General features: G+C 41.4%; 1 protein-coding gene across 2 annotated transcripts; it reads right to left on the bottom strand.

Moving 5' to 3' along the window:
• Positions 1–19: 19 nt before the first annotated feature.
• YWHAB (tyrosine 3-monooxygenase/tryptophan 5-monooxygenase activation protein beta) lies at positions 20–18,574 on the bottom strand. Of its 2 annotated transcripts, none has more exons than XM_074317439.2 (6): positions 18,408–18,574; positions 6,416–6,718; positions 4,047–4,170; positions 3,038–3,201; positions 2,264–2,359; positions 20–1,961 (listed from the first exon to the last, which is right to left on the bottom strand). In XM_074317439.2, exons 2-6 carry the CDS (start codon positions 6,713–6,715, stop codon positions 1,905–1,907), a joined length of 741 nt encoding a protein of 246 aa, XP_074173540.1. In that variant the 5' UTR covers positions 6,716–6,718; positions 18,408–18,574; the 3' UTR covers positions 20–1,904. The 2 variants fall into 2 exon arrangements, with proteins under 2 accessions (XP_074173540.1, XP_019605227.1); XM_019749668.3 differs by lacking the exon at positions 18,408–18,574 and adding an exon at positions 17,907–18,205.
• Positions 18,575–19,969: the final 1,395 nt, after the last annotated feature.

A 19,969-nucleotide genomic window follows, 5' to 3' on the forward strand; every position in this document is an offset into this window, starting at 1 on the left:
ACATCAATTCACAGGCAACTAACTGATAAAATTTTTTATTTCACGTTTGAATTTGTACACTTATTCCTGATTATTCCGTGTAAGGTGGAAACTAGAACGGTTTAAAAGACATACACAAATCTAGCACATCAATAACTGGGGATTTTTCTTTTTTTGCTATACTATTTTCACAACCATGGGTGTGCTTGCTAGGCAATATAACCACCACAGAAGCAAACGTGAGGCAGAATACTGGTAAGGAAAAACAAAGCAAGAAAGAGCTACCAGATATACAGACAGGCTCGTTCCACATTCACTACTGCATTTTCAAGCGCCAAGTATTTAACTGCACATTTGTTCAGCTAGAAAGGAGGGATTTTTTTTTTCTTTTTTCTTTTTTTGGTTTGTTTTCATCAGTGCATGAATGTTTTTTTATTCTCATTTCAGCAGATGGACAAACAGATGGACACTACAGCTACGTGGAATGTTAAAGGGAGGGTAGGATACTGTGAGACTGGTAGGCCTGGGTATTCTTGATTCTTCCCATTGCAATGTTCATGCAACTTCCCTGCATAATAGGGTCTTGTTTAAACACGTCTGTGAACTTGGCTGGATGAGTACAGTTGGGAGATCTGGTGACAGGTGCTAACAAGCATTATCAGGGCTGGCTGCAATACAGGGAGAAGTCATGGATATTTAAAACTACTTTTTGGATTCAGATCTTGGTATGACTGAAGAGCAACAACCGGGCTGAGAACTGGAGGAAGACAGCTATGGTGCTGGAAGCTCTTCTCAACTCTGAAACTATGCCTGCTCACCAAAGTGCTTACCAACTTCACGCCTCACTCCCTCCAAGCCCCTATCCCTGCCCATGTAGTATTCAACTGTGGACAAAAGACAAAGATAAAAGTCAGAACGAAAAAAAGTGCAAAGAAGCAGAAGGACAGAAATTTAAAGAGGGAAGAGAAAACCAAATAGTCAAAAATGACAGTGGGAAAGAATGTTCAGATTTCAAAATTTAAAAGCTCCGAGCTAGAAGACCCCAAAGACTGAGTACTCCTCACGTGAAAGACAATCTCTGCAGAACAGTATCCTTAAAGGGATCACCCAGGAGACAGATAAGGTCATTCATAAGCTACACGGCTTTTTTTCTTCTTTAGCTCGTGGTTACAAAGAAAACAAATTCCACTACTGAAGCACAAGTCACAAATCAGTAACACATTGCTGAAGGAAAGGGGTTTGTCACGTGTGTTAAGTGAGCACTGGGCCTTCTCATGGTACCATCACCCAGTTATCTGAAACAAAGAATTTCAATTTCAGGCTTCGAGTTTCCTCAGAGGAAGACACTATGGACATCTGCGGTCATGAACTTTGGAGTGGCAACAGCCTGGACTGGTCAAGTGTCTATAAGCCCTGAACAACAGGCAGAATTACTGTGAATTACCATCAAACTCGAATGCGAAATGATAGGTGTCTCACTCCAAGTCCCAGCACCTCAATATAATCTATAACTTTCTGTACAACTTTACAATGAGCTGTATTTCAGTGACTGTTTTGATACCAGATTAAACTTTCCAAAAAGGTACATGTAATTCAGGTCTTTTTTTTTTTCTACCAGTAAGAGTTCTGCTTAGTTACAAAACCCAATAATCACAGTGTTCAGTTTTTTTTAAAAAAATTAAACACACAGTAATCCTGTCAATGTTAATCAAAATCAAACCTTCAGAACGCCGTGGCATTTATGTGACCAATCTGAGTTTGAAATACAAATACCAGCTGTTTATCCCATGAACCATTTTTGCTAGGCTGAGGCTGTGAAAAATCGAAAGTCAACGTACGATTCTTTTTTTTTTTTTTTATCGCACAAAGGGACGTATGTGGAGGGTACAGAGTGACACTGAACAGATCACGAAGCACGACTGACATTAGTTCTCTCCCTCCCCAGCATCTCCTTCATCTCCCTGGTTTTCCGACGTCCACAGCTGCAAGAGAAAAACAGAGCTATAATCAGAGGAGGGCTACTAAAACGTACTCAGGGAGGTGACCCAGTCTGTAGCATCTTAACTCACTCAACTGTTTAAAATTCTTCCTTTATTACTGCAGACAGTGAGGACTGCAAAGGTCAAAATTTTAGCATTCATTTAGAACCAATTTAACAATTGAAAATTTGAACGTATTTACAAGGCACAAATCCCCTCTTGAGCCTTGGGTAATCATGGATTATTAGGTAGGTGAGCACACCATAAACACTCCGAAAGCAGTCACTGAAATCAGTCGTACTTACAGTGAGATTGTCCCTAAGCAACTGCATGATCAGGGTGCTGTCTTTGTAGGACTCTTCATTCAGTGTGTCCAATTCAGCAATTGCTTCATCAAATGCCTACAACAAAGAGCCGTTAGCAAAGAAATCACAGGTCCTTTGAACCAAGTTAGGCCCATTTTTTCTGCTAACAAGTGAAAATCATTTCCTATACAGTACTCTAGCCCGATACAGTACTCCTATACTTCCTACACAGTACTCCTATACAGTATTATCTTGTTTGCCAGTTGTTTCAGCAAACATATAGTAAATGTTTATAAAGCACCAACCAACAGTGTCAAAAATTCCTAGATAAGAACTTCACCTAATAAGTCAGCAGGTATTACTGTTAATACAGCCCATTCATTCTAGGCAAATTCATGTAATTTTTTAAATTACCAAAGACATTTCTAGTAATTTTTTTAAAAAAACTAACTCAAAAGGTTATATAAGGGAAAAAGGGAGAACAGACATTCACACCACTAAATCTGATTAAGTGATAGAACTTTGAGAATTCATTTCACACACTTTTTCCAAATTAAAACAGTAATCAAACCACAAAAATAAAAATTAGCAGGTGTTGAGAAGAAATCAAAAGTAATAGGTCTGCATTTATTTCATAAAAGATGTACTCCTATCCCCAGAAAATCTTCAAAAAAGTCCAAGACAATGAGTAATATTCAGATAATAAAAAGAAGTTAATTAAAAAGCACAAACACTGTTTTACTAGGATCAGAAACTACCGGGGGTGTTTCTCACCGTTTTTGCCAGGCTGCAAGCCTTCTCAGGAGAGTTAAGAATCTCATAGTAAAAGACTGAAAAATTCAGTGCCAGGCCAAGTCGAATTGGGTGTGTCGGCTGCATTTCTTTCTTACTAATTTCAAATGCTTCCTGGTAAGCCTGCTGGGAGTTCGACACAGTGGCTAAAAGATAAAAAACATTAAAGGTTGGGTTCTTTCATAGGCTACATCATACATGGGACCATTATTAAATTGTTTTACCAAACTAGGCTGGACTAAATGACCTATCAAATGAGGGGTCAGTGTCTCCACCATTTGCTTAACAATCATTTGTTTATGTTTGTTCTAAGCCAAGTACTATATTAAACGCTCTGCGCGAAAACAATTCTATAAAGCAATTAAGAAATAACCTTAAACAAGATAGAACATGGAAAACAATATGCTCTAGTGGAAAGATCATGGACTTGAGACCCAAACTTGAATTCCTAACTCTATTCACTAGGTGTGTGGCTTGGAATAAGTGAAACCCTCCGTGAGCCTTGGTTTCCTTAGCAGAAAAAGAGACTCCCACGTAAACTCCTAGGGTTGTGTGTGAATGGAGGAGACTCTACAATACGTGGCATGTAGCAGGCACTTAATAAAGCATAGATATAATTATCACCATCACTGTAATACATGTGATAAAAGACATGCCTCACTATTTACTATGGTGGTTTCATGCTATCAAACTTTTTCAAGTTTCACCTCTAAAAAGAGACCCTCAAATAATCCTCAAGATAAAAATCTCTTTAAATGCACTGCTGCACCAGCCTTTTCATGCCCTCCCTATCGTCCCCTTACATTCTGATGTGTCAGCCCCCATGAGCCCGTCTGTCCCAGGTCAGCACAATGCTGTGGTCTTTTAGATTCTGTGCACTGTGAGGTTAGTGTCTACGATGAACAGACAAAGCAAAAACTGTTAAAATTATTAGGAAGGAAGACTGGCTCCACTACTGGTCAAATTTCTTTTTTACAAAAATGTTACTTACTTTGTTTATTGTCTCCAGATGCCACTTCAGAAAGATATCTAAAATAATCGCCTTTCATTTTCAAGTAGAACACCTTACTTTCTGGTTGTGTAGCATTGAGAATAAGATATTTGTCCAACAGCTCCTAAAAAATGATTCACATTCTGTTAAGAATCTGGAAATATTATTTACAAGATGTTAAAACTATGTTTGAGATTCAAGATACACACTACCACTTCTAAATTTTTTTGAAGATTTAAAAAACCCTATTTTTCATCCAAAGCTTTTATGTGGTTTTTAGCCCAGGTCATAAGAGCAGATGCCTGTTTTCTTCTGATAAAAATCTCTTTGACCATCCATAAGGGGTTGATTAAAGTAAAGCCACACAATGGAATGCCACACAGGCCTTAAAAATGACGATGCAGACCTACACTGATAACATGGAAAAGTTCTCAAAAGTCTGAGTGAAAAAAAGAATGCAGATTATAAATACCACAGTAACCCTATTTTAATATTAAAATATACATGTGTACATGAACAAAAATATGTAAGGGAAAAGTCTGGAAGGATATTTATCACTATGTTAATAATGGTTCTCTAGGTGATAGGATTAGAAATAATTCTTACATATACACTTCTGCCTTTTCCTTAAAAAAAAAAATTAACTTGTGTTATTAGGGTGGCGCAAAAGTAATTGTGGTTTAAACGGTTTAAAAATAATTGCAAAAACCTCAATTGCTTTTGCACCAACCTAATACTTCTATTAGAGAAAAATAAAACTTTCTGTTTTTGGAGGAAAAGGGTGATAATACAGCAACACTGCAAAAAACTTAAATTTAGAATCAATCAGACATGGGTAGAAATACCTCCTCTGCCGCTTATTATCTGTATGACCCTGGACAAATGACCTCATGACCTTGAGCCTCAGTTTCCTCAGCTCTCCAACCGGGAAGCCTAATAGCCATCCTTTTAGGGTAGTTATGAGGAGAAATAAGCTCATGTACATAAAGTGTTTAACATGTTGCCTGGCACGTAGTAAGCACTCAGACAGTAGCTGCTACTATTATTAATAATAAATTCCTTTAAACATTTATGCTTACAACAAAAGCAGTTCTGAAGGAGTCCAAGCTTCGTATACAGAGCAATATTTTCGAAGAGTTGTTTTAGAATGTGGCATCCTGAAAAACTGGTTAAGAGGCAGTAAGTACCATGCTTTTCTTCACATTCTTTCAGATACTCTTAAAAGCTGGTCTGCATTCTCAGGAATTATGGAACTTTCTTGCCCTTGGAATGCATGCCATACTTCATCTGAATACCAGATGTACCTAACATTCAGGAATGAGTGCACCATTAACAAACCCCCAAATTACCAACAGGCACCAGATTTAGCCATGACGTCTTACACCAGGAGTTTAACAAAAAGAGCAGCTCAGTGCAAAAGCTTAGTTATAAGGGGATTTCATCAATCAAAGTGAGGAGATGCAAGGGCAGTAGTCATTTTAACATCCTTGGCAGACAGACAGGGTGTAACGCCTTATGGGTTAGGTCTGAGGAGACTGTCTGATGGCTGATAAGCTTTGCACAGGTTTTCAAAAGAAAGGTGTCATGAACAGTAACTCGGAGAGGCAGCCCAGCAGGGGAGGAGAGAGATCCACAAGTGTGAATTCCTTTTCCCTGCAAAGCAGCCCTCACCATTCATTTTTACCTGATTTCACCTGGAAGAAGAAGCAAGTTCCCAGTGGGCTCAGGACGTAAGGGAAACACAACAGGATCAGGAGTTGCTCTAGGACATGCACCCCTCCCCTCCAACCCAAGATGGTGGCCAGAGTGAAAGCAGTTAGGAATGTATTAACTGACAGGCTTCTATACAACAGGAAGGAGGATCCCCAAACCAGCTGACTTGGCTGGGGAACGCAGGCCAGAACGGACCAACACGGCTAACTCTCAGACAAAAACAGGACTCTATACTGTGCAGGAATGACTGGGGAGAGGATGCCAGGCAGTTCAGCCTTTTGCTCCTGTTCCCCTACTGGAGAGGCCATCACCATTCAGGCGGATACACACAGTAGCCTACCTGCAGCTGCACCCGTCTAAATCCTACCTACCTGGAAGGACTCAATTTCTAAAGATGGAGGGATGTTGACTACATGTTCCTGTTTTTCACAGGTCTTTTTGAAGGGAGGAGAAAGTACTCTGTAAGTGATAAGCAACCTCTGTTCAAGTAAGAGGTGAGAAAAATCACATCAGATGCTTAAAAACTAGCAGCAAGTGGTTTGCAGCTTTCCAGTGTATCAGATACCTCTCTCATAGGCGGTTTGCGAGTTTGCATTTGTACATTAAATTACTACTATCAGGGAATCAGTGTTTGAAGGGAAACACTGGCCTCTCACCAGAACGTCGTTGCAGATGTCCTGCAGCTCTGCCTCTATCTTCTCACGGTATTCTTTGCCCATCTGCTGCTTCTTCTCATTCCTCTCTGTTTTCTGCTCAATGCTGGAGATGACGCGCCAGGAGGAACGGCGGGCGCCTACCACGTTCTTGTAGGCGACGGAGAGCAGATTTCTCTCTTCATTGGAGAGTTCGTGGCCCTGCTCCGTGACTGCCTTCATGGCTGCAGCCATGTCATCATAGCGCTCAGCCTGTTCGGCGAGTTTGGCTTTCTGTACCAGCTCACTTTTATCCATGGTCATTCCCTACAACAAGAGGAAGAGAAAAAGGAGAAAGCAAACGTCAGGCTTCAGGGCCCAGGAAATGCACGTGTGAATCTTCCAAACCACCTGGATAGAAACATGCCTCCATGGGAAACATCTATGTCCAGAGGCCCTCAACACCACCGACCAGGAATACCTGCAGGAATAGGTACTTTGGTTCTTTGCCAACGTCTTTTTATTATTTTGGTCAATTCATTTTTCCAACAGTCCTACAGGGCAGGTATGTTCACACCAGTCCCTTCCTCCTTTTTCTGAGGTGAAGATATGGAGGTTCAGCAAAGGCAAGGAATGCGCCCCGGGCAACACTGACAGGCTATGGTAGAGCCTGGAACTCAAGCTCAAATCTGTCTCTAGAGCTTTTTGTTTTCTTCCACTTCCCTAATCTGCCTCCTCAACATACACACTGCTTCATAACTATTTCTTTAGATACTTATGCTAAATATGTGCCTTTACTTTTTTCAAGAATTGTCTGGTTTTGTCCCTATGGTATATGGCAAAACATCTTAATTGCTTCAATCCATCTTAAAAGATATGACTAAATGTTTCATTTGGCAGTGCCCATCAAGCAGTAGGCACCTAAAAATTAGGTGCCATTTTTACCATATCTTCTGCAATTTGCTAAATTTGTTACAAGAACATACTATAGCATAAATGCAGGGCAGGTATATTTGGCTCTATCTAGCATCAGCTCTGCTACTTACAAGTGGTATAATCTTGGTCAAATAACTTAACCTCTGAGACCTTAAGTGTTGAATACACTCATATCTTTTGCAGCATACACCAAGTACAAAATCAGTGCCTGATACTTGTATATAACGCTGTGAATTTCGAAGCGTCTTTACGTAGATTAGGTGATTTATTCCTGCCAGCAGCCCATGGAGAGTTAGTTTTCTTATTCTCCACTAAGGAAACTGAAGCTCTATTCTAGTAATAAGCACATCAAAAATATACTATTCATCATCTTAAAATTATCCACCTTCTCAGTATTGTCTAACTTTCTTGACCATGAAGTCTTTCAGATCAGAACACTATCTCCATCATTAAATAACCCTACTTCATTGTTCCTAAAAGTGAGAAGCAGAAAGAAGCCAATTTTCCAGTCTGTAAACTAATTAAAAGTTAGCAGTCACTTAGTGGTCCACTCCAAAGTTTATAAAATAGCACCTGTCCAACTCTACGTAGGAAAGATTCCAATTAAGAAAGTACTGGCCAAAAGCCAATTCAGAGCTAAGCCACCCAGGCAGTATTATAAAAGAGTAATAAGTACAAAGGACCAACATTGCTAAAGGATGCTATGAAACTTTGGCCCTACTAGCCCCCCCCCCCCCCCAATTAAGACACACCCCACCTCCTCCCCTTCCCAAACGTTCAAAGTTAAATCATACCTCTCAAAAGAATCCTGACCGCTCCTTGGGACCTCCCAAATGTACACGCCCTATTTCTCAAAATAATACGTGACCTTTTTGGTTTGGGGTCAACTAACAATATTTGCAGCTTCTATGGGATCACTGCAAGAACTTTTGGAGACTGAGAACCATCATGATATGGTAAGACTGAATACATGCCTCGAAAAATATCCATCTGTTGTTTAAAACACACACACACATGCACACCAAGCAAGCAAAAGCCATAGCTAAGTGTCCTGATGCCTACTGCTTACATAACTTTTGACTTATATAACATAGATTTTGAAGCAGCTAGACCGATTTCAACAGGAAATGGGTTACACAACACCCAGCAGTTTGGCGGAAGGCAGCAGACAACGGAGAAATTAAATTGTTCCTATTTCTACATCTACATGAACTTCCCATCCATGATCTTTCCCTAGTTCCACTGCTCAGTCTCTCACTATCTCTAGCCCCCTCATGCCTATGCTATCAGACCCCCTCTTAAAGCTCTGATCAAGTCACTTCCTGCTCAAAGATTTTTAATGTCCCTTACTGCCAGTAACAGTCAGATTTCCTCCGTCAGTGAAGGCTTTCCTACCTACCTTCCCCAGACTGTTCCCCACACATGCCTTTCACAAGTATGTACCTCAGTCGAAACGGTTTTCTTACATATAAAGCATGCTTTTCTGTCTTTGTGTGTCTGCTTACCAAACCACTCTGTCTACCTGGAATGTCTTTTCCCATCTATTCCTCATACAAAATTCTTTCCAAGCACAGCTCAAATACCATCCCCTGCATGAAGCCTTTCTTAAGCTGCTACGCCTGAGCTGACTACTAGACAGCCACTAGCCACACGTGGCTAATGCCCCATGTTTACATTGTAATATTTGGCTATGTGGAGTTAAATTTTAAAAAATTATTAATTTCACTTGTTTCTTTTTACTTTTTAAACGTTAGCTACCAGAAAAAAATGTATAATACATGTGACTCGCATTCTATTGGACAGAGCTCCTCTAAGCTGCAAACATTCTCACAAAGCATCTATACCCATCTTAAGGTTTTATTTACGTCTTCAGTACTAAAATTATTTGTATGTATCCCTTAAGTCCCTTACTACACCATAAACTACTTTAGGGCATAGCTCCCATAGCACCTTACACATAATAGGTATGAATAAAAACATCTGCTAAGTGAACGAAAAGATCCCAAAATGAAAAGACTAGTAAAACTGCCACTTAGGTCGAGTTCTCTCTTCTCAAATAACTCAAAGCACCTATTCTTCGTAAGCACATTAAATCCTCATTATTCCTTGTACTTTTGGAACCCTACTTCAAAATTACTTAGTCATGCCTCCACCCTTACTCAGTAACTTTCAATGACTCTCTTTCGGCTACTCTATCAAGATAATCTAAACTCTACCTGGCTTTCAAAGTCCTTCGCAACTTGGCTCCTCCAGACCAGACCTGATCCGTTTTCTCATCCACTATTCTCCAACACGTATCTTTCTCCCAGGCTGGACACCACTGAATACCCTATAAAATTGCTTCTGTACAGTAGCCCTCCCTTATCTGCGGTTTTGCTTACCACGGTTTCAGTTACCCGCGGTCAACTGCGGTCTCCCTGCCCGCTCGTCACTTAGTAGCCATCTTGGTTATTAGGTTATCAGAGACCACATTCACATAACTTTTATTACAGCATATTGTTATAATAGCTCTATCTTATTATTACTTACTGTTATTAATAAATTTCTTATTGTGCCTAATTTATAAAGTAAATTATCATAGGTATGCATGTATAGGAAAAAACAGCACATACAGGGTTCAGTACTATCTGCGGTTTCAGGAATCTACAGCGGCGCCTTGGAACATGTCCCCCAAGGATAAGGGGGGATTACTATAGTACCTTTCATTTAGATTGGTGTCCTTTTTACTTCCTGCCTATGAAACCTCCATCCATCCATCTAGGGCTAGAAGGCGTTCCCTGACTACCCCAGGCCCCCACTGATCTACCCTGCCTACGAATCCAAATATACTTGGAGCCTACTATACAGTCTAGGGCGTCTTTATGCCCGCGTTCTATGTGCTCTATGGTGCAGATGACGAGGAGTATACCATTTTGCAAACAGTTTCACATGTACATGTTCTCAAAGGAAAGCTTTACATTTGTTTCTCATGTAATGCCTAAAACTGTGCCAGTCACATAAGCATCTATGATTTTTTTCAACAAATCATTACTGGGAGAGGAGAAAGAACACAGGCTACCTACATGAGGTTTGGCCAGAAAGGCAACAAGACAACGTTGTAAGACCTGCCACTACAACAGCATGCGCGTGTGCAATCTCAGTCTTCCAATCTATAAATTGGAGACAATAGCATCTACCTCAGAAGAGGTCAAGATGAGGGGCAGGAAATTAAAGAATAGTAAATAAGGAAATTTGTTTAAAAAAAATGCATAGTGCAAAACAAATCTGAAGTACTATTAGTCCTCTCGCAGTATCTACATATCTCTGTTTTAGCCCACAAAATGTGAGCTTGGATTTTTAAAAAACATGTACAAGCCAGGAGAAGGAAAAGCCAAGTCTAGATTAATCCTGTATAGGAAGTGACTATATTGGTAAGTTCCTAGATAAGACTCTACCCTTTAATGTCTTCAAAATGGACACAAATGTTAACAGTATTCCTTAGTTCCTAATTGGATTTTCTAGAGATGCCAAGTAGTGATGGTTTATAATCAGGACTTAGTTCTGAGACTTTGAACCCAAGTTCCACCAAGATAAACACCGGCAAGAGTTTTTATTTGCCTCTTAAAAAGCCTTAAGAGGCTGCAGTCTCATCCCCAGGCCTGGCACCTAGCAGCACAATCAAGATACCGGGGGAGACGATTTTATTAGGGGCCTGGAAGTCTAACCTGCAGTGGGCCGAGGGACTTCCTTGTGCCCAGCAGAGCTCAGGAAGACGCCGACATGCCCCAGGACAGGAATTCTCAAGCACAGCCACATCATCATGGCTGTCCAGTTGTTGAAGGCCGCAAGAGGTGGCACTTTATGGAGGACAATCTAAATAGCCAACAGTGGGGTGGTTAAAAGAGAGAAATGGCCCAAGATGACATGGCCATCAAAAGAAGGGATTTAATGTCAGAGAAATATTTGTTAAAGATACATAAAGGAGGAAAAAGCTGGGTAACAGTATTTCATTTTTGTTAAATGTCCCCTAAAGAAACAACATTAAGAAGAGTAATTCTACAGATACCCATGAAATAATAGGATTTCCTTCAAATAAATAAAACCCTAAATCTGACAGTAAATGCTGAAATGAGAGCATCTATGAAACAACCTAGCCCGTCCTTCTCAATTCTTCGCCTAAGGAGTATTTTTCTAGCCAGGATCAGAATCCTGAGACGTCATTTCCCAGTGGCCAGAAGCAGACATCCAAGGATAACGAAAAATTAGAAAATAAAAGACTATCCATTGTGAATCCATATTTTTCTTAAAAAGCATTGCAAAGGAAGAAAAACGTTGATAACGACACCTGTGGCTTTTTAGAAGTATTAACTTTCACCTATGTTTTGCTTTCAAGGAAAAAAAACACCCTCAATTTGAGTTTAAAAATTTGTTAGAAGATTAAAATGAGGATTCTATTATCACATGTCAGCACTACCAAAGCTCTAATATAAAACATATATGATTGGGACCTGTTATTAGGAAAGCCCTACACACAATAAATCTCAGCTTCTAAAAAGAAAATTAGGTATTTTTAAAATAACTTTCTGAACTTCCGGTTTCCTCAAACGCTAAAAGGAGACATTGATAGCTATCAAATAAGATGCTATACATAAAATGGCTAGATAGTGCTGATCAGAGTAAAGGCTCCTAATAGTTAAATATCCTTAAACTAGTTCCCAAAAGTGTAATGTATGTAATTCAATGCGTCTTGAAATAACTGTAAATGAAAAAACGCCCAGTATTTCCAAGGACTCTTGATTAGTCATTGAGAGGAGGTCCATGGTAGGAACACGAGAAGACGGCTAAGAGTTACAAAGCTTCTTGGAGAAGTAACCAGCTAGAATTCGAGGGAAGAGGTGTAGTTTAAATGTGACTGGGTCCTGACTAGCTTTATTGGTTGGGGCTGGGGGTGTATACATAGGAGAGAAAGAGGGAACTCTATGTACTCTGTGTAGGCACAGGAAACAGTGGATGAATAAAGTGCGTGTATGTTTCTCTAGATGAAACAGAATCAAAGGCCAAGGTGGGTAAAGAAATGAGAACAGTTATCAATCTGGAGCAAGGAAACTGACAGGTACATCTTAGAAATCTAGTCGCAAGAGTCCCCATCGGTAAGGAATTGGTAGTCAATTCTGGATAGGAGTCACAGACGCACCATTCCAGAGAGAGCACCCATAGCACCATGAAGCCAAAGTTACAGTTCTGGAGTCACTCTGCCAAAGGAAAAACAGGTGCCTGGCTACTGCAGGCGGGACTGCGGAAGTCAGCGGGACCAGGTGGTTAGTGGGTGTTACCCAGAAAAAGAACTCCTGGCTCTTAAAGAAAACTACTCACTGAAAAACGCCCACTCTAAAAATGTCTGTGCCATTCTACACACAAAATTCAGAGTCCTGTAATAAACTTAATTCCATTCAAACATTTGCAGGCTCTTTTGTTAGAAAATAAAACACAGCATGTCTGAAATACAAAGTCATCAGCACTGATGTGCAGAGAACTGGAATTGTGGAGGGAAACTGTACTTCTATTTGAAATCCCTTCCCTCCTTCACATCAGTTGTTGACTATCATTGTTATGTCCAATTAGCCCAATTTAAAGCGAAAACTATGGAGGTGGTACGTGATATGCTCAAGGTCACACAATGTGAATCAATAGCAGATATGACAATTAATTGATCTCTTAGCTTTATGTGATCAATCTAAAAATAGGCTAATTCTGATCAATCAGGACAGCCCAACTGGTCGACCTTGTGAATGGGGTTCAAAAGCTTTGGGTCTACCAACATAATGGGAGTGACCCAGTCCAATTCCAGTACCACACCCCAACTCCATAGGTTACCTCATCTCTGTCTTCTTATGCATTAAATAGACAAATCTACTTAAGGTTCTTGTAAGGAACAAATACATTTGTTCACGATGCACAACACTTAGCAGCACAGCCTCTGCACACTGTAAGCAGTCAACGGCAGCCGCACTGTATTCCACACACGTCTACCAAACAAATGGTCAGCCAGTGAAAGGACACTTACTACCTACCTCATTTTTCAATCCAGATGGCTTTCTTCAAATTTAAAGACTTTTAAAAGGCACATGTTAACTTATCTATGCCTAGTTCTAAATGAGCAGTTATCACAGTTTACTGTAAAGGCCTTTGTCGGCTCCCACACTGGATTGTGAGCTTCAGGGAGGAGCCGAGACTTATCCATGGGCGCCCCCATGTAGCACAATGCCGGCCACGCTGAATATGAAACTGTTTCATCAACTGATGCACTTTTTTAAGGAAGTGAATAAGCTGCTATTGCCTACCTGGATAGAAGTAGATAGACCACATCTGGCCTATAAAATACAGTGCATACTTATATGGTGTCTTATACTGCTTTCATTCTTTTTTAAAAATTAAATTTACTGGCATAACCTTGGTTAATAACATTACATAAGTTTCAGGTATACACTTTTATAATATACCATCTGTATATTCCATTGTGTGCCCACCACCCAAAGTCTAGTGTCCTTCTATCACCATGTATTTGATCCCCCTTACTCTCTTCATCTTACCCCCAATCCTCTTCCCCTCTGGTAACCACCATACTGTTGTCTGTATCTATGAATTGTTTGTTCATTTGTTGCTTTTTATTTTTTTTTAAAAAAGCCACCTCAGCCCCAATCAGGAGACAACACCATACTTTTTGACTAATGTTTCTCGGCTACCAATTGTTTTATTTACAGATTCAAACAGAGCTTCAACAAGCCCATGGAATACTTTCTGTCCATCTCCTCTATTCAAAAGTCCAATCAGTTAGCTATACAAAAAGTCATGCTGGATGAATGGTTTAGTAACAACAAAAATCCATCACTTATGGTCTGCCTAAATGTGCAAAGCACTTAAGGGTTTATATCCACTCATTTAATCCTGAGCATTCTATGAGGTAGATATCATTGTCCCCTTTTATAGATGCCAAGAGTAACTTGCCCAGGGTCACACAGGTATATTTGGTACACGCTCTTTGCAGCACTCACTATTCCTAAAGAGTAATTATGATTCTCAACGCTTACTAAGGAAAAAAATGGACAATTTTTTTGAAGATCTATAAAAAGTTATTACAGTGAGGTTTGAGAACTGGCCTTTATTTATCTAGCTTTAAAAACTGAAATCAAATCAAGCAGTTAAAAACAGCATATGCCCAAAACTCACTGGATTGTCAAACAAGCTTTAAGGTAAGGTTTGCGGACAAACAGTAACAATGGCCAAGGCTCACAACTACTTTATTGTCACCTCCAAGCTTTGTCCTGGTCAAGGCCATTCAGAAATAACTTTTATTGTTGGGTCTCTTAAGGAAAACAATGAAATAAACTAACCAGTACAGGAACAAACTTACATAATAGAGGAATGGCCAGATTAAAAATAAGTCATCTCACTGACTTAAAGTCAGCTGGGAATGACTCGTTCTCTTGGGGCCACCAATCAATTTCATCATTGTAAGTATTACAAATATACAATGATACCTATATTAGATCTTTTAGCAGAGAAAGCAGTAAGATGACTGGCTTTGAGCATACACATCACAAAATACAAAGTACTTCCTTCCTAAGTATTCTCCTTAGAAAAATTCCCTGCGAATCCAACTGTGTTAGTTTCTCCATCACGACATATATATATGACTACCAGGACCATATTCATGTGGAGACCAAGATAGTTCTAAACCTTAAAAGTTGCTATTATATAATTAATTTCTTGCCCTCTAGTTAGTATGAATTGTCACCTCTCCCTAGAAAAATGTAGGAACCCAGAAACTTAAAAGTTCCTTTACAAGTAAATTTTAGTTCATTCTCTAAGGTACTGATCATCATTTAAGGGAAAACTGCTTAGTTTGATGCCACTGAAAGAGCAGGCAGCATAATAGGATGTTAGAATTTAGAATTTTCTCTCTCCTTATGTAGACATATTCCTTATCTCCTTCTCCTAACATAATATAATCTAAAACTCCACATAAAAGGTAGTATGATAAATAATAATTAATAACGGTGGTCCTGACTAAATCCTATTAGATGAAGAACCTAGGATTGGAGAAATCAAACAGTGTGCCATAAAGTAAGTGAAGAACTTTCTCCCTAGTATGAAGCAAATACTAGAAAACCTGGGTCTTTCATAAGTAGTATCATCCCCACAAGCCAGAATGAATACATTCTCCCCCAACAAATTACATTATATCTATTTTCAAAAATAGCCAAAATTCCTGTTCAAACACTTTTATTTTAAAGACACATGTAAAGAAAAATTAAGGATGAAATGATGTTCACACAAAAGATATACACGTGTTGTTTTACTACGAGTAGAAATCTATCTTTAGAGCCAGACTGCCTGCGTTTGATTCCTGATTCCAGCACTTACCGTTGCTATGTGTGTATATCCCTAAGAAAAGTATTTAACTTCTCTGTGCTTTGGTTTCTTCATATGTAAAATGGGGCTAACAGTACACACCTATCATTGCTTGTTATGAAGGATTATTAATATATGTAAAGTATTTAGAACACAGCTTGGCACATAGTGAGCAACATAAGTGGTAGCTATTATTATTATAAACTAATTGCTTGATGCAACCTCATCAGTTGGCGAATAAATCACAAATGGATAGACTCTATATGTGTTCATACTACACAGCATATATGCATGTATCTTATCTATACATGTATATGTATATTCATTTACATGGTCAAATAACCTTTACACAACACCTACTATACAGCTCAGATCCTTATTTGATTACTGAGTTTCCCGCAAGAATACATTAAAGACCATTACCATTTGCATGAGAAAATGGGCTCAGAAAGACTAGAGATGCTATACACAAAATAAGGTTCTATAATACTACTATGTCATTTTTTAAAAAAGCAACATGCGTACACAGAGGAGTTGGGTCTCGTCAGAATGCAACTGGAGGGAAAAAAAAAGCCATTAATAGTGAACTCTGTGATTAAAAAACAAAATCAGAAGCTTATATTTAACAATTTACAGTTTGTAAAAAGGCCTCATACAATAAAGATAGAGAAAGCAAGAATCAGAGACTAGGCAGCATGCTCAACATCACACAGCTAGAAAATGCTTGCAGGCAAGACCTGAATCAAATTGATCTGACTCCAAGTCTAGTGCTCTTTCTGCTTCTGTATCCCCAGCCAAATGGGCAAAACGCATTTGCAGTGGCCCAAAAATCTGGAGATTCTGCCTTGGGAACTAGCATCATGGGAATTTGCTCAGCCTGGTTTTATGGAGGTTGCCTCCCTGATCAAGAGATCCAATTCTAAAATGGCTTCAACATAACACAAGCACTGCATGATGGGAAACGTACAGAAGATTATAGGGTAGGAGCCATACCATACTCCAGGGACTGACAGTCCATAAATATTTACTACTGATGAATGAAGATATTCAGCCTGAAAACCAGGTGTGTGTGGTCTAGGCCAAATCACCTCACTTCTCATAAAGACTCCATCTGTAAGATGGGTGAATGGTTTCTTATCTCATCGAAAGGAGGGGCCAGGAAAATAATTCAGCATTTGCTACTGGATTATTAGCCTTCTATTTTGAAGACTACCCATAAAATTCTAATTTGGGTCCAGTAAAACCGACAGATTTTACTCTTACCATCTTGTGTGCTCCTAAAGACATAGAGCCAAGAAAAATGAGGGCTCAGGTAACTGAGATACAATTCCTAAATAAGAAATGGGGTTCACTGAAAGTGTTCAAGGAGAAAAATCACTACGAACTAAATAACACTTATACACTTCTAACAGGAAAATGCAAAAAGCTGCGTAACCATGTGTCCTGTTCTATAAACTGCATGTGTGTGGTTTCATATGAACAACTGAAGACAATGAGAAATGCAGACAATTTTTATATTCTTACAAATGCTTCGTCTTTCTGTTCAGGCTCTTGTTGCCACCTCATTTGCTGTGTTCATTAACATCATCTTTCCAAATTCCATCTCCCACACATAGCAAGTAAAACCAGAGGCTGACGCTTGCTATCTAGCCTTACCAAAGTGAAAAGCAGTGACAGCAAGGACAAGAGACATGGATTTTTACAGAAAGGTTGGCAAATTGTCTTACCAATACTGCCACCTTTGAAAACCCCATTGCATCCGAGTTCTCCATTTGCAATAGACAAAGATGTACTCATCTTAGGTAGAAAAGGGGCCCAAATCACTCCTACCCTTCCCCACCACCAGGGAGGCCATCAGGGCAAATTTCAGTCCTAAAAACATACTAACACACAGCATGAGGGAATTTGGGGGCGAGGACACAAAAGACTCTGGCATTAATGACGGTAGATACCGTGGGAAAATACTCGATACTCAGCCTTTGACATTTTTTTTCCTGGGGATCCGGCCTGAGTCAGTAACCGGTTCCAACAAATGCATTTTCTTGATTTAAACCTCAACCCTAGGCTTCCCAGGGAACCTCGGATTCTGCCAGGCTCCGAAAGCAGCGAACGATGATGAAATAAATGGCTTTACTGCAAAGTGGGAGGGGGTTTTCTTTCTGCTCTCTCCCAAGGTTAAACCCCTTACCCATCCAGGGGGAATGAAGCAGGAGCAGTGGGCCTCGAGAACTCGTCCGCCTTCGGTTCAATTTTGTTGGAAGCCGGAAAGTAATAAGCAGGGGTGATAGGGCTGAAAAGGTCGGATCTCCGCGCCCGAAGAGCAGGGAGGGGTCACGCGGGGATCGAAACTGGGCAGTGAGGGAGGGCCTGAGGTCCGCGGCTGGAAGTCCATTCCCGCCCGGTACGGAGCCGGACCCCACCCGCCGGGCAGGGCCGCAGGCGGCGAGGGCGGCCCGGGCCTCTCCGAGAGCGAAGGGCCCGGCCCCGGAAATAGGGAGGGGCCGCGGCGAGACCAGGCCCGCGCCGCAGGCGGCCGCGCGGGGTCTAGAAGGCCGTGCGCGCTACCCTAGAAGACCACCCGCGGGGTCGCCCTGGTCGTAGTAGTCGCCGCCGCCGGGGTGGGGGGGTGGGGGGGGAGTTTTGGCCTTGAGCCCCCGGGGGCCACGGGCGGACCCCGCGCCGCACTCACCGTGGGAGGATTGCAGGGGGCAAAGACGCTTGCGAGCGGAGCTCCGAGCGCGGTGACCGCTTCCTTCCCAGGCCCACTCCTCAAGCGGCAGCGGCAGCAGGCACCCCGGCTCCGGAATCGGCGGCGGTGGTGGCGGCAGCTCCACTTCCGTTCCGGTCACCACTTCCGCTCCGTCCCGAGCCCCGCCCCGCCCCTGCGCCTTCTCCTCATTGGGCGAGCGGGGCACGGGGTTGCCCCGGCCGCGTGAGAGGGGCGCTGACAGACAGAGGGTGGAGGAAGCGGAGCAGGGGGCCTGGATGCAGCGGCTGCCGGAGGGCGGAGGGCCCGGCCCGGAGCTTGGAGGAGGCGGGCGGTGGGGGACGGAAATGGGGGCGGGGGAGCGGAAAGAGGAGGTAGGAGGAGAGGGGGCGGGTGGGGGGAGGGTCAAGAACTGGGATGTGCTGGAACGAGGAAGACTGGGCGAGGTTTGGGGTTGGGCGGGCCTGAGGCCCACTCTGTTTAGGCTAAAACTCGAGAGGGCCAGGCCCAAAGATTCCGAGGTCATCGGTTCCCACCCCACCGTAGAAGTAATCGCCGTGGGGTTAGACGTTGAGGTCAGTCCCCTTTTGCTCTGTCCTTTGGAAATACTGGATCTAGGGATGGACAGAGATTGCTCATTCCTAAATTTTTGCTTAATCCTCTCTCTTCAATCCTTCAAGGTACTTATCATTTCCTCTTTTGTGGACTGAAGAGGCCATGAGGATCGAAGGCCTTTTTCCCTTTTTTTAAGCCTGTGTTTATAATCTCGTAATTGAATACCCCCCTTTCAAGCTCCTAGAGGAAATTTAAGGAAAGGAAACAGGCCTCCACAGCCCCCCATTCGCATGACTGCACTCACCGTTATCAACATTTATCTATTTCTTCCAAGGCAGTTGACTCTTAAACACAGTTCTTCAAAATGCCTCTCACCTGCACGCCCTCCCTTTCATTCATTCTTTCAATAAATATTTATTGAGCAGGCTGTGTGCTGATTGTTGGAGACACAGCAAGAACAAGACAGGGCCCTGCTGTCTTCGAATTTACAATCTGGTAGGAGAAAAAACAGTGAATACGCCTTTGTCATCTCTTCTTTACCCTGACTCACCTTGATGATAGACTTCTAGCTCATCACCTTACCCTGAGCCCTGTCTCCATCAATTGCCAAAGTGATCTTTTTAAAATGCCATTCTAATCGTGTTCCTTTCTTGCTGAAATCCTTTGGTGGTTAGTCAGACAGACCTAGAAGACAATTGGTAGGCCCCTTGAGTGCGACAGTCAAGGTTCTCCAGAGATTGCCCTTCCCCTGTACCCTTTTCCTGCTCTTTCTCCCCCATCGTAAAACCCCAATTCAATTGGATGATTCCTTCTCCTCCCAAGATAAGGTCCAGTATTTCTAAATCATTTGTGTTAGTTGCCAAGTTTTTAAAGACAGAGATTTTTGTGTGAACAAAAATGTGCATCTCTGCCTTGTCTAGCAACATTCGTGTGTGGGAACAGTTTACTGAAGCCAAGGAGTGTGGCTGCCTACTCTAGGTCAGACATGG

The sequence above is a fragment of the Rhinolophus sinicus genome, chromosome 13, assembly GCF_057876585.1.
Source record: "Rhinolophus sinicus isolate RSI-liver-muscle chromosome 13, RSI-T2T, whole genome shotgun sequence".
NCBI classification, from domain to species: domain Eukaryota; kingdom Metazoa; phylum Chordata; class Mammalia; order Chiroptera; family Rhinolophidae; genus Rhinolophus; species Rhinolophus sinicus.